Source organism: Paramacrobiotus metropolitanus, unplaced genomic scaffold (genome assembly GCF_019649055.1).
Source record: "Paramacrobiotus metropolitanus isolate TYO unplaced genomic scaffold, Prichtersi_v1.0 Parri_scaffold0000094, whole genome shotgun sequence".
Classification (NCBI taxonomy): Eukaryota; Metazoa; Tardigrada; class Eutardigrada; order Parachela; family Macrobiotidae; genus Paramacrobiotus; species Paramacrobiotus metropolitanus.
This window is the reverse complement of record NW_026570314.1, coordinates 422,247-433,070: the sequence shown is the minus strand read 5'-3', so window position 1 is coordinate 433,070 and position 10,824 is coordinate 422,247. Positions and strand designations below refer to the sequence as shown.

The 10,824-nt window shown below is 43.8% G+C and overlaps 1 protein-coding gene across 1 annotated transcript; it reads left to right on the top strand.

Moving 5' to 3' along the window:
• Positions 1 to 1,124: 1,124 nt before the first annotated feature.
• Positions 1,125 to 10,664, top strand: LOC129596682 (uncharacterized). The gene is made up of 5 exons (XM_055494015.1): positions 1,125 to 1,396; positions 1,619 to 1,793; positions 2,039 to 2,286; positions 5,901 to 6,143; positions 9,314 to 10,664. The coding sequence occupies exons 1-5, from the start codon at positions 1,330 to 1,332 to the stop codon at positions 9,949 to 9,951; spliced, it is 1,371 nt and encodes a 456-aa protein (XP_055349990.1). The 5' UTR covers positions 1,125 to 1,329; the 3' UTR covers positions 9,952 to 10,664.
• The last annotated feature ends 160 nt before the right edge of the window (positions 10,665 to 10,824 follow it).

Genomic DNA, 10,824 nt, shown 5'->3' with positions numbered 1-10,824 from the left:
TTACAATACACAAGCAATTTTTAGCGGACATCCACAGCCAATTTATCGCCGACGTATTGCTGTGGCAACTAAAACTGACAAGCACGAATGCGCTGAGCTTTTCTCCCATATGGACACATGGACTGCAGCTGCCAAACGCTTTTAACAAGAAACTCACTACTTATGGCCATTCGATGAGTAGACAGGTGCAGTCTTGCACGAGCCCATTGCTATTTCCGGTGAATAATGGAGGGCTCAACTCCGCGTTCCTCCACGAACCGTTTGCGGCCTCGTTTTCTTTCATACAGCGCAATCCAATAGTGCCGCCACTGCTCCCCGACCACACAAACCCTTCCCGCCCGCTGGGAACTCCCGTGCGCTACCCTGGTCATTTTCATCTTGGCACCTAGGAGCTCCCATTCTTTCGTCTGGGCATTGAATTGTTTAGCGAAGTACAGAGAAGAATCGCGTCTCCCGTCTGTCACAAAGAGGCCGTTCTACGCGACCGCGACGCCCTTCTGCCGCCGCTTTACGAGACGGGGGCATTATTCCCACTGCCCGTGTACCGGGCAGGTGCAGGCGACGCAAGGTGTCCCAGACCGGATCGTACAGTTGCAGACAGAGTGTCAAGCCGCTGCTGTTAGTGATAGCATTGAAGAAGAGGACGAAACTGACACTGTCGGAAATCGTCCGTTAGCGTCAGCGCCGGCAAGTTCCTGACCACCAACCGCAGAGCGGCCGCAGAGCGACCCAGCAAGGTTATGACTTGTGTTAATAAAATCAATCCATCGTTTTCGTTACCTTGGAGTTCTACTGGCAAAATTAATAAGAAAATAGGTTAGTGATGCAGACCGGGGACCGCTGTCCACGCACATTCCCATAGCAAGCCAATGCGTCCCGACGTCACGCAGGATTATGAGCACTGTTGTTACTTTAGCTCCAACGGCATAAGTAGAAGAATTTCGGCGAACAGTAGTACACCAGGCTGATATGTATCAATCAGATTTTCTCATTGATAAGCCTGTCATGGCGTAAAAACCAAAGTACACCATGCTGTGAATTAATAAATGAACGATATATATGGCTTTGAACTAACGTAAACTCTAATGTACAGGGTGTTCAACTGTTCGCGGAGACGTTGCACGCTCTATCGGCCTTTTCCAACAATGACGCTTTTTTTGGAGCACTAAACGTTATCGAATAGGTCAGGCATGTTTTAGGATTCTATACGAAAATAGATTTCTCAGCGAATTGAAGCATCCTCATTTCAATTTCCGCATTTTCTACGTAAAAATGATGTCGCTGGTTTTTACTAGCTGAAAATCGTTTGAATGTTTGTTTTGCTGTATCATGAATGGCTTAACGGTTACTGTTTACCTTCTAATAATCCATGAAACATTTGGAATCCAGAAGGAAGGTAAGCATACTGTACGCACGAATGTACAATAGCTAAATGCACTTCTACTGTTTAACTCTACATGTTAATACTGCTTTGTATTTCAATCTGTAATGTATACGCGTTTATGAAATAAAATCCGACTAAACCAATTTGGATCACCTTAAAGCTACATGTACATACCGCAACTGAACTATACAAATTAATATTAGTCCTTTCCCCTACTAGTTTTTTTGTCGGTAGTTCTTTTGGAATCCACATGCAACAAAACGTTGATGCTACATTGCCCCACGTTCAGCCATATGGAGCACCGGGCAGCACGGTTGAAATTCAACAGTCTCCCACTAGAATCTTGCGCGGTTGTACTACAAATGCCAACCAACTGCAGAACAAGATCATCAATCTACCTAAATTTTCCGTAAGAAAGTGCTGAGTACGGATATAAAGACATACATACATGTATATAGAGGGCATAAAGTCATGAAGTCGTTGCCCTAACGAAACTGCATTTAGGGATTTCGGCCACTGAATAAGTACAGTATTATGCCGATAGGAAACGTACGGAAACCTGTACAGTGATTAGCTTTAGCCTTTAGTCACCTTTGCAATCCAGTGTGATTGATAACGAAGCAACTTTGCATAGGAATAATTTTTTGTAACTAGTGCCTGCCATTTAAGGACGTCGCAAACCATACAGGTCTTCGAACGAACCCATGGTAACCGAAAACTTATCAAGCGCCTGAACGGCAACTTTGCAACCACGTCAAAATGGAATCTGCACTCCGTGGCGCACATTGTATCCGCAATCCATCGTAGTCCGTCTTTGGAGATCGTCCTACACAATAAACCGCACCTTCAAAGTTTCATAAAATACGAGACTGTGCTGATTGATATGACCATCATTTCGCAAGGTAACGATTTAGAGCACTTCCACGTGTGTAGCCGGCAGATATGTTGGCCTGTTGACTGTTGGCGAGCCCGGCAGGAAAGTGGTTTTTCTCCCATAAATCTGCCGAAGTGCACCCACAATTCTGCCGACCCAACCCTATGCATTGCCTATGGGAACTCCAATAGATCAGCCGAACCGGTGCAGCAGTGAAATTTGATACTTTTGTTGAGTGCGTATCGGCAATAGCACGGCCGGGCTGCATCATGTACACCATAGGGCCGCCTAAGCATATTGTGCCGGCGCTAAACAGAGAGAAGCGTGCGCTATCCCTTGCGCCGTGTCTAATCCTTGCACAGAAGCCTTCTGCTTTGTGGGTTCATGCACACTGTACAGATACCATCGCAAAAAATAGTAAATTTATAAGATTTACTAAATCGATGTTTTTCCAAACAACTATTCTGCTTACACCTACAAACTATGGATGGTGTACGTTATCCTTAGACAGCCTTACATAAAAATTCCCCATCCTTTATTCGGCAATATCCCTACATAACACAAAATGCCTGTGCGCTGGACAATAAATAAAATAACTGGTTTAAACATTGAAAAAACACCCAAAATCGTTAATGATACCCACTGCATAAACTATTTATGTATGCCTGCGCTTGATGTACTGTAACTATAAACGAAATAAAAATAGTTTAATAAAAAGTATTACTTAAAAGTTGTCAACATATGGCAACATACTGTCAGTTTAACTGGTGATGTCATGCAAAATTGCACCCAAAATTGAAAAGTAATTTTCAAACAACGACCAATAGATCAGCCGAGCTGCGCCAATATTCCTGCCGACCCGACCCTATTCATTACTTATGGGAACTCCAATATATCTGCCGAACCGACACAACAGTGAAACTCGATATCCTTGATGAGTGCATGCCGGCTTCCACTGTCTGGGAGTGATGCAGCTTGACATACTGATGATAGGGATATTGTAATAGCGGGGATAATGTAACATTTCAACAGGTTTCACTTTTTTTTAATGTTGCAAATTCAAAAAGTTGATTATACACAGAACACATTTAATGAAATTCAGTTGTCATTTCCGAGGGGATAAAAAGAGGTTTGAAAAAGTGGGGATTTAAACGTTTTGTGTAGTGACTGGTTTATGCTGCTGAAAACTCGTGGCAATAAGTCTCTGATGATCAATTCGCTTGGATGTAAACCAACAGCAACTAGATAGGTCTGCAAAAATTATCTTATGAATTTCCAGGTGAATAACACAGTAAGTTAGAGGATGGCCCGCGCTTCGTAAAAAAATTGGTATGAATATGTGCCGATATGAGATAAAATTGCTGTCGATCGATAAGCAAATAATTATTGATTGGGGACTGACCAATCTGTAAATGTCACCCGGTTGGCCCAAACACAAACAAATTTGGGTTTTTTGACAAATAAGAAGTTGTACAAGTACTACTTATACTTAGCACAAAGGTTATAAACGTTCTCCGAATATCCACTCGTCGAAGAGATTTAAATTCTTCATCAAACTAAGCGGTGTGCTTTTGATTTGGTTAAAACTGAATTCCATTACTAAAACCATACCAACACTCAGCATACGGGCAGTCGATTTCATTGACTGTTACGGAGAAGATGCATGAATTAACATACGTCTAAATTGCTGCGTTTTTTTGTTACAAGTTTTTACTGTAAAAATTCGGAACTCTGTAAAGCGGAAACGGTATCTGAATGTCTTCATAAGATTTCTTAAAAATAATCGAGCATATAACAGGCATAGGCAAAATATATAAAAACACGCGCCACCTCACGTTCAGCACTTCCAGTTCCTTAAGATTGTCGAGAAGACCATCAGGTATATACAGTGAAACCCCTCGTAACGTATACCCTTTTAAAGCATTAACCCCTTTATTAAGGGCATGCGGATGGGAACCGGACTGTCCGGCATATTATAACACAGAGGCAGTTCTCTTGTTAACATTCACTTCTCTACAAGTATAACATACACCTATCGTAGAACGGTTGGCCATATTCCCATAGTTAAGGTACATTCAACGCCTGCGTGACGTACACCTGGCTGATAAATAGAAAAATTATCAGCTGGCTGATAAATAGAAAATAAATAAATTTTAAAATTTAATAGAGCTCCGGTTTCTAGCTTAAAGTCTGCCCAATGGCGGATCTTGCACGGAAGTTAGGAGCCATTTGGGTACCGGCTGCCGGCACGCCAGTCGCCTGATCCTTTTCGCGTCATGTCGCGTATCATGCATGCGTATTAAGTCACACTCCGACATTCCGGCCAAAAGCCGGCTGCCGGAAAACGGTCGCGAGAATTCAGTTTGTCGATTATTCCAGCATTCCGGCAGAATGCCAATAGCCGGGAAGCCCCCTGCCGTTGCTGCGTTTTACACAGGCTGTCGGATGCCGGTAGCTTGATACAAAACTACGGTGGCGGTAGGACTTAGAAAATTATTAGTTTTCCGCCTTGTACTGTTCCACAGTATAGGACTTTCCCAGTTGAAATTTAATTCAACAGATGACGTGTGTCCTGTGAATTATTAACTTTTTGAATGCGCATCTTAAAAAAAGTGAAACCTGTTGAAATGTTACAATATCCCCGCTGTTACATTATCCCTATCATCAGTATGTCAAGCTGCATCACTCCCAGACAGTGGAAGCCGGCATGCACTCATCAAGGATATCGAGTTTCACTGTTGTGTCGGTTCGGCAGATATATTGGAGTTCCCATAAGTAATGAATAGGGTCGGGTCGGCAGGAATATTGGCGCAGCTCGGCTGATCTATTGGTCGTTGTTTGAAAATTTCTTTTCAATTTTGGGTGCAATTTTGCATGACATCACCAGTTAAACTGACAGTATGTTGCCATATGTTGACAACTTTTAAGTAATACTTTTTATTAAACTATTTTTATTTCGTTTATAGTTACAGTACATCAAGCGCAGGCATACATAAATAGTTTATGCAGTGGGTATCATTAACGATTTTGGGTGTTTTTTCAATGTTTAAACCAGTTATTTTATTTATTGTCCAGCGCACAGGCATTTTGTGTTATGTAGGGGATATTGCCGAATAAAGGATGGGGGAATTTTTATGTAAGGCTGTCTAAGGATAACGTACACCATCCATAGTTTGTAGGTGTAAGCAGAATAGTTGTTTGGAAAAACATCGATTTAGTAAATCTTATAAATTTACTATTTTTTGCGATGGTATCTGTACAGTGTGCATGAACCCACAAAGCAGAAGGCTTCTGTGCAAGGATTAGACACGGCGCAAGGGATAGCGCACGCTTCTCTCTGTTTAGCGCCGGCACAATATAGGCGGCCCTATGGTGTACATGATGCAGCCCGGCCGTGCTATTGCCGATACGCACTCAACAAAAGTATCAAATTTCACTGCTGCACCGGTTCGGCTGATCTATTGGAGTTCCCATAGGCAATGCATAGGGTTGGGTCGGCAGAATTGTGGGTGCACTTCGGCAGATTTATGGGAGAAAAACCACTTTCCTGCCGGGCTCGCCAACAGTCAACAGGCCAACATATCTGCCGGCTACACACGTGCAACGACGAATTTTGCGGCGCACAAAGACTTCTGTTTACAGATGCATTTGATCGTGGAATCATGCACTGCCCATCCCTAAAAGGCTACGTCCCAAAACGCTTGTGTGAAAGGGATCAGACGCGCATCACCTGCCCACACATATATCGGCATCAGTTAGGTTCAGACGGCATCGAGCAATGCCTTCCATGTGGTAACTCTACGGAACTGGGTGGGGTTCATGGTCAGCATACCGGTTCTTACAGAGGAACCCTAATCCAGACCGTTACTCTGCAAGAAGTACAAGGTAAAATGTTCACTGCCACCATACAAAGTCATATGGTTTCAATCGTTTCAATCAGTTCAGCCTTTTTCGTTCATGGCTCTCTTGGTGTTTCCTCGATACTGTATGCTTGATGAACGCCAAGAATAACCGAGAATAACCTTACTCTGAAATTTAAATACTAAAATCTCCTTATCCAAAATGATATCTGGAGATTCAGGAGATCGACCATGTTGCACTTGCGACCGTCGGTTCTGCATGATCTGTTATTACGATGAGCATCCCTAGCCACACGCTTTCGAATCTAACTTAGCTTTGGTACTTTTTATTACGTATAAGATGATCTTATAAGGTAGGCCTGCGATCTAGTAGCCACTCAGTGAGATGGCCTACCTCGATTTTGGTAATCGTAATCACAGCTGATCGTGATTTTGTGACTTTGCATTTTTTATAACCTCCCAAGCTAAAAGAACAATGCGGCATATAAGTAATTTGAGCTGACTTGTGACAAGCTCTAGCACCACATGCAGTATTTTTAATAATGTACAAGCCTGTCGAGGAATTGAGCATGTAAAGGAACAGGTAGAGCGATATTAGCGCGGAGTTAGCGCTTGAACAGTGGCCAATGCACTACGCATATCGCAATGCGTAACTGCGCTTCGCAGTTTAGATTGCCCCTTACTGCACCGACCGTTTTCGAGCCACATTCCGCCAGGCAGTTACAATTATTCTCATTAAAATATCTGGGGCCGAGTGGGGCGTACCAAGCCACCAGCCAGCCAAATGCATGTTACGTGTTTAAACAGTGTGGCGTGGCACGCCGTAGTAGGGATTTACGCGCAACCCGCAAATTTACAATGTTCGCTGTTCTTACGAATGCTCAGTTTCTCGACAGGCTTGTATATAATTTATTTCTCAATGTGTACAAGGCGAGCTTCACTCAACAAAAATGATCAAATGAAGAATTTGTCCCAATTAACATGGGAAGGGACTGTGCACAATACACTCATAGCATTACCACGCATAATCTCCAAACACAAACGCTGAAACAAAAAACAAGTAGAGCGGCTCTCGCCCGTCCTTAAATATAACTTCATACCAACCTCCTTTAACGTAACAATGCCGGTCTCACACCAAGTGCTGTGATGTATGCATGTATGTAAAGAAGTACGTAAATAAGTATGACTTTAATAATACAGGTTGACAGCAACGAGCTCGCACGATAACTAAATATGAAGTACGACAAGTGACAAACACGCAGTAACGGAGTTGCTAAGTACAACAGGAATAATACGTAAACGTAGATTCACGAGAACACCACATTCGTCCCCACGTATCAAAGAAGCATGATACGTAATGTAATCAGGAAATTGTAATTAGAAATTGTAATTGTACGTACACTGTATAAAGGATCAGTACTAGTATGAACGAACGAAATTGTATGAATAACCAGGCAACCGTATAATTATTGTAAGTTAAGTAATCCACGTAAACAAACACTGATATAAAAACGTAGGTACTTCACTTCTGCAGTCCAACAGTCGAGTACGGCGCCGTTTGGATGGCACTGCAGGTTGCATTCTTGTACTGTACGTCAGGAACAGCGCTTCTCTAGCTGATACGCACCGGTATCCAAGGAAGCGATAGTGTTGTTGGTGCTGTTGGTTGAGAATGGGGCTTGCTGCATTGAGCAAATGAACTATGTCAGCCATGGCAACATCTTCCAATTCCTCCCGCTGGCGGGAAGGACCAGGTATCCATATCGTCCGGTAATGGGCGAAGTGGAAAATTCCAACAAATCCACTGGCGCTGCACCGTGAAGGTCAGCTGGTAGCGGATATCGTAGTACATATGCTGCTGTACATGGCTACGGATCATCCTGTCGTCTTCTGAACGGTGTTCCAGGGCGGAACGCTAAAGTAGATGGTACAGCATTACGGTACCGAAACAGGCAGGAATCCAAATTTATCCAGCATTGTGGAGTAGAAAGGGAGCGAGCATCTGTCGCCTAAACAGTAGTAGCAGGAGAAGCCAGGGATGGGGATGCATCAGCAAACTCGTGGGCGGAGTCCTAGGCAGGATGTAGCAATCCTCTCCCCCACGATAGCATAAGAAGGGCGTAGCAAATTGGCGAAAAACAGTAGTAAATCAAAGCCGTAAGGAATACGAAGAAACCAGCTTAAGTTCGAAACTTCACGCCAATTGTGATGTATGCATGTATGTAAAGAAGTACGTAAATAAGTATGACTTTAATAATACAGGTTGACAGCAACGAGCTCGCACGATAACTAAATATGAAGTACGACAAGTGACAAACACGCAGTAACGGAGTTGCTAAGTACAACAGGAATAATACGTAAACGTAGATTCACGAGAACACCACAAGTGCCAAAAGTCTCACATGCAAAGGGGACGAAATTACACCGATTAGTGAGCGACTTGTATTTTCCAATCTTCTCCCGGCAAGCCAGTTCGGCGGCGGCGCCAGCACACTTTGAGGTCGCGTCGATGTAAGAATTCGCCATGGTGTCTCTGCAAGTGACGTCCCATACTAACGGCCGTCCGCGGTACCACTTCCAACGCGTGGCTGCATCCGGGCGCTTTCCGTTTTTACGCAAAAGCCAATGGGCTCCGGATATGACTCAATACCGGCATTACATAGCGCTCGCAGTATGATATCGTTAATGCCGTTATGGCGTTCCCTTCTCCCGATGCACTTCTTGCACGCTAGCCCATGGTATCCGTTTTCCATAACCTCTTTGCCACATCTCGCACACGAGTGCTGTTCTACGATCTTAGCGCCGAGCCACAGGCCAACAGAAATGCGGAAAGTCTGACTATCCAGGAGGTTGCCGAATACTTTCGGGGAAGGGCGTTAAGCCAGGCCCCGTCGTATAATAATTAATAATATTATTATGTAATACAAATTTAATTTTCTTGAATAAATAAATTAATGCAGCGTAGTTTTCGCTATGCGCAGTTGGACAGAAAATTATAAGATATCGTTTAGAAACGCTTTTTGCTGCGTACCGTTGTACAGGTAAAATTATTAAGGTATCTTTTAGAATATCGATAAATAAGGTATCTTTTAGGATATCTATCAGGGAACTTTAATTATGGCGAGAAACGAAAATATCTATGATTTATCAAAACTCGGAGTTTCGAAATAAGATTTCATGATGCAAATTTTCTAGCAATTGGAACCGTTACATATTTCATGGCGCCTCTTCCCAAGTGTCAGTCGTCATATCGCCTGATTATGGAACCATTAACACTCCTTGTTAGTGATCGGCAGGTTGTCCTGCAAGGTCTTTATGCCGGCAACTTTCACGAAATAGCCAACAGGACCCCGGCTTGCAGCCTGACGCATCCCAACTGCTCCCGCATGGCGCACTGGGTGTCATTCTCCTCGCGGACCGCCGGCACGCCGCCCTTCATAAAATTTGGTTACGGCTACCAAATGCAGGCCAACGTATTGTTTCACTTCGCTTCTAAGACACAGAACAATCATGATGACACCCTGCGACAGGTGAAAATAATTTCATTAGGTGACGGGATTCCGCTCTACGCCAAGCCGAAAGTGGAATGGAAAGCCGTTCTGTATGACATTGCCCCGTTTATAGTACCGCTTGAATCAATGTCGAGGGATGAGCATATTATCATGGCCGACCGCATTTACATGTCGCCGGATAAAAATCCCTTATTAAAAGAAATGCTATTTTTCATCCAAGGCCTCACCGTTTGGTGCCGAGGAATTAGCGGCCATCACATTCTCCCTAATGACCGACGGGTGTATCCTCAATCGCAAACTGAAGAGCAAACGGTCGTTTAACGGAGATAGCCGATCTTCTTATATCCGTATTCCATTGCACAAAGGTCATTTGTCAGCACCGGGACAGGAACTGGTCCTGGAAATCTGGCCGCCGGGCCACTACAGTCCCATACATAACCACGGTAACGCCAGCGCGGTGATCAAGATTTTGCAGGGGGCCCTGCTGTCCAAATTCTACAATCCCATTATCTCGGGTAGCTACGAGATGCCGCAGCTGATCACACAGGAACGACTGTATGCCGGTAACATTACGTGGATGTCGTCGGAGCTCTACCAGACCCATGCACTGGTCAACGAACGACATGATATTCCTGCCATCACGCTACAATCCTACCGCTACGAAGGTAGGAAGGATGTAGTCAATGAGGAGTTCTTTTTCTTCTATCAACCCAACAACGCCACCCTTGGAGAGTTTTTCCCTGGGAGCGATGTGGACATTGGAGAGATTGTGCGGCAGAACGGCACGATTCTACAAGAGTACAGAAATCAAAGATGCAGTACAGAAATCACAAGATGAATATTCGCACGCAGCGTAGTGAAGGTCGTCTGAATAAACCGCAACGAGCGAATGTCAGTCCGTTTACACTGTGTGGAATCTTGTGTTAACCGGCGGCCAAATCACGTGTTGAACGATGAAGTTGGGATTGTTCTCATGTTATACGCAGTTACCTGTTGCATATGATCCCTGGAGTAGAGAAATGTTATTAAACCGAAAAATCTCAGTCCATTTAATGAATTTCCTAATCAATTTGACATTGTCACTTCTGAGAATAAAAATTAAGAGCCCCATTCGACCACAGATACAGATACCGGGTACATACTAATAATTACATACTCTTGTACACGTGGTATGCGTGAGTTTCGTACAATTTA

What these genes read in the sequence shown, in the direction of transcription:
- LOC129596682 (XM_055494015.1), top strand. Translation starts at nt 1,330, where the DNA reads ATGAATGGCTTAACGGTTACTGTTTACCTTCTAATAATCCATGAAACA. An exon ending in TCAATCTACCTAAATTTTCC is followed by an intron (nt 1,794 to 2,038) that starts GTAAGAAAGTGC and finishes TTTTGTAACTAG; the next exon opens with TGCCTGCCATTTAAGGACGT. An exon ending in TATGACCATCATTTCGCAAG is followed by an intron (nt 2,287 to 5,900) that starts GTAACGATTTAG and finishes TTCTGTTTACAG; the next exon opens with ATGCATTTGATCGTGGAATC.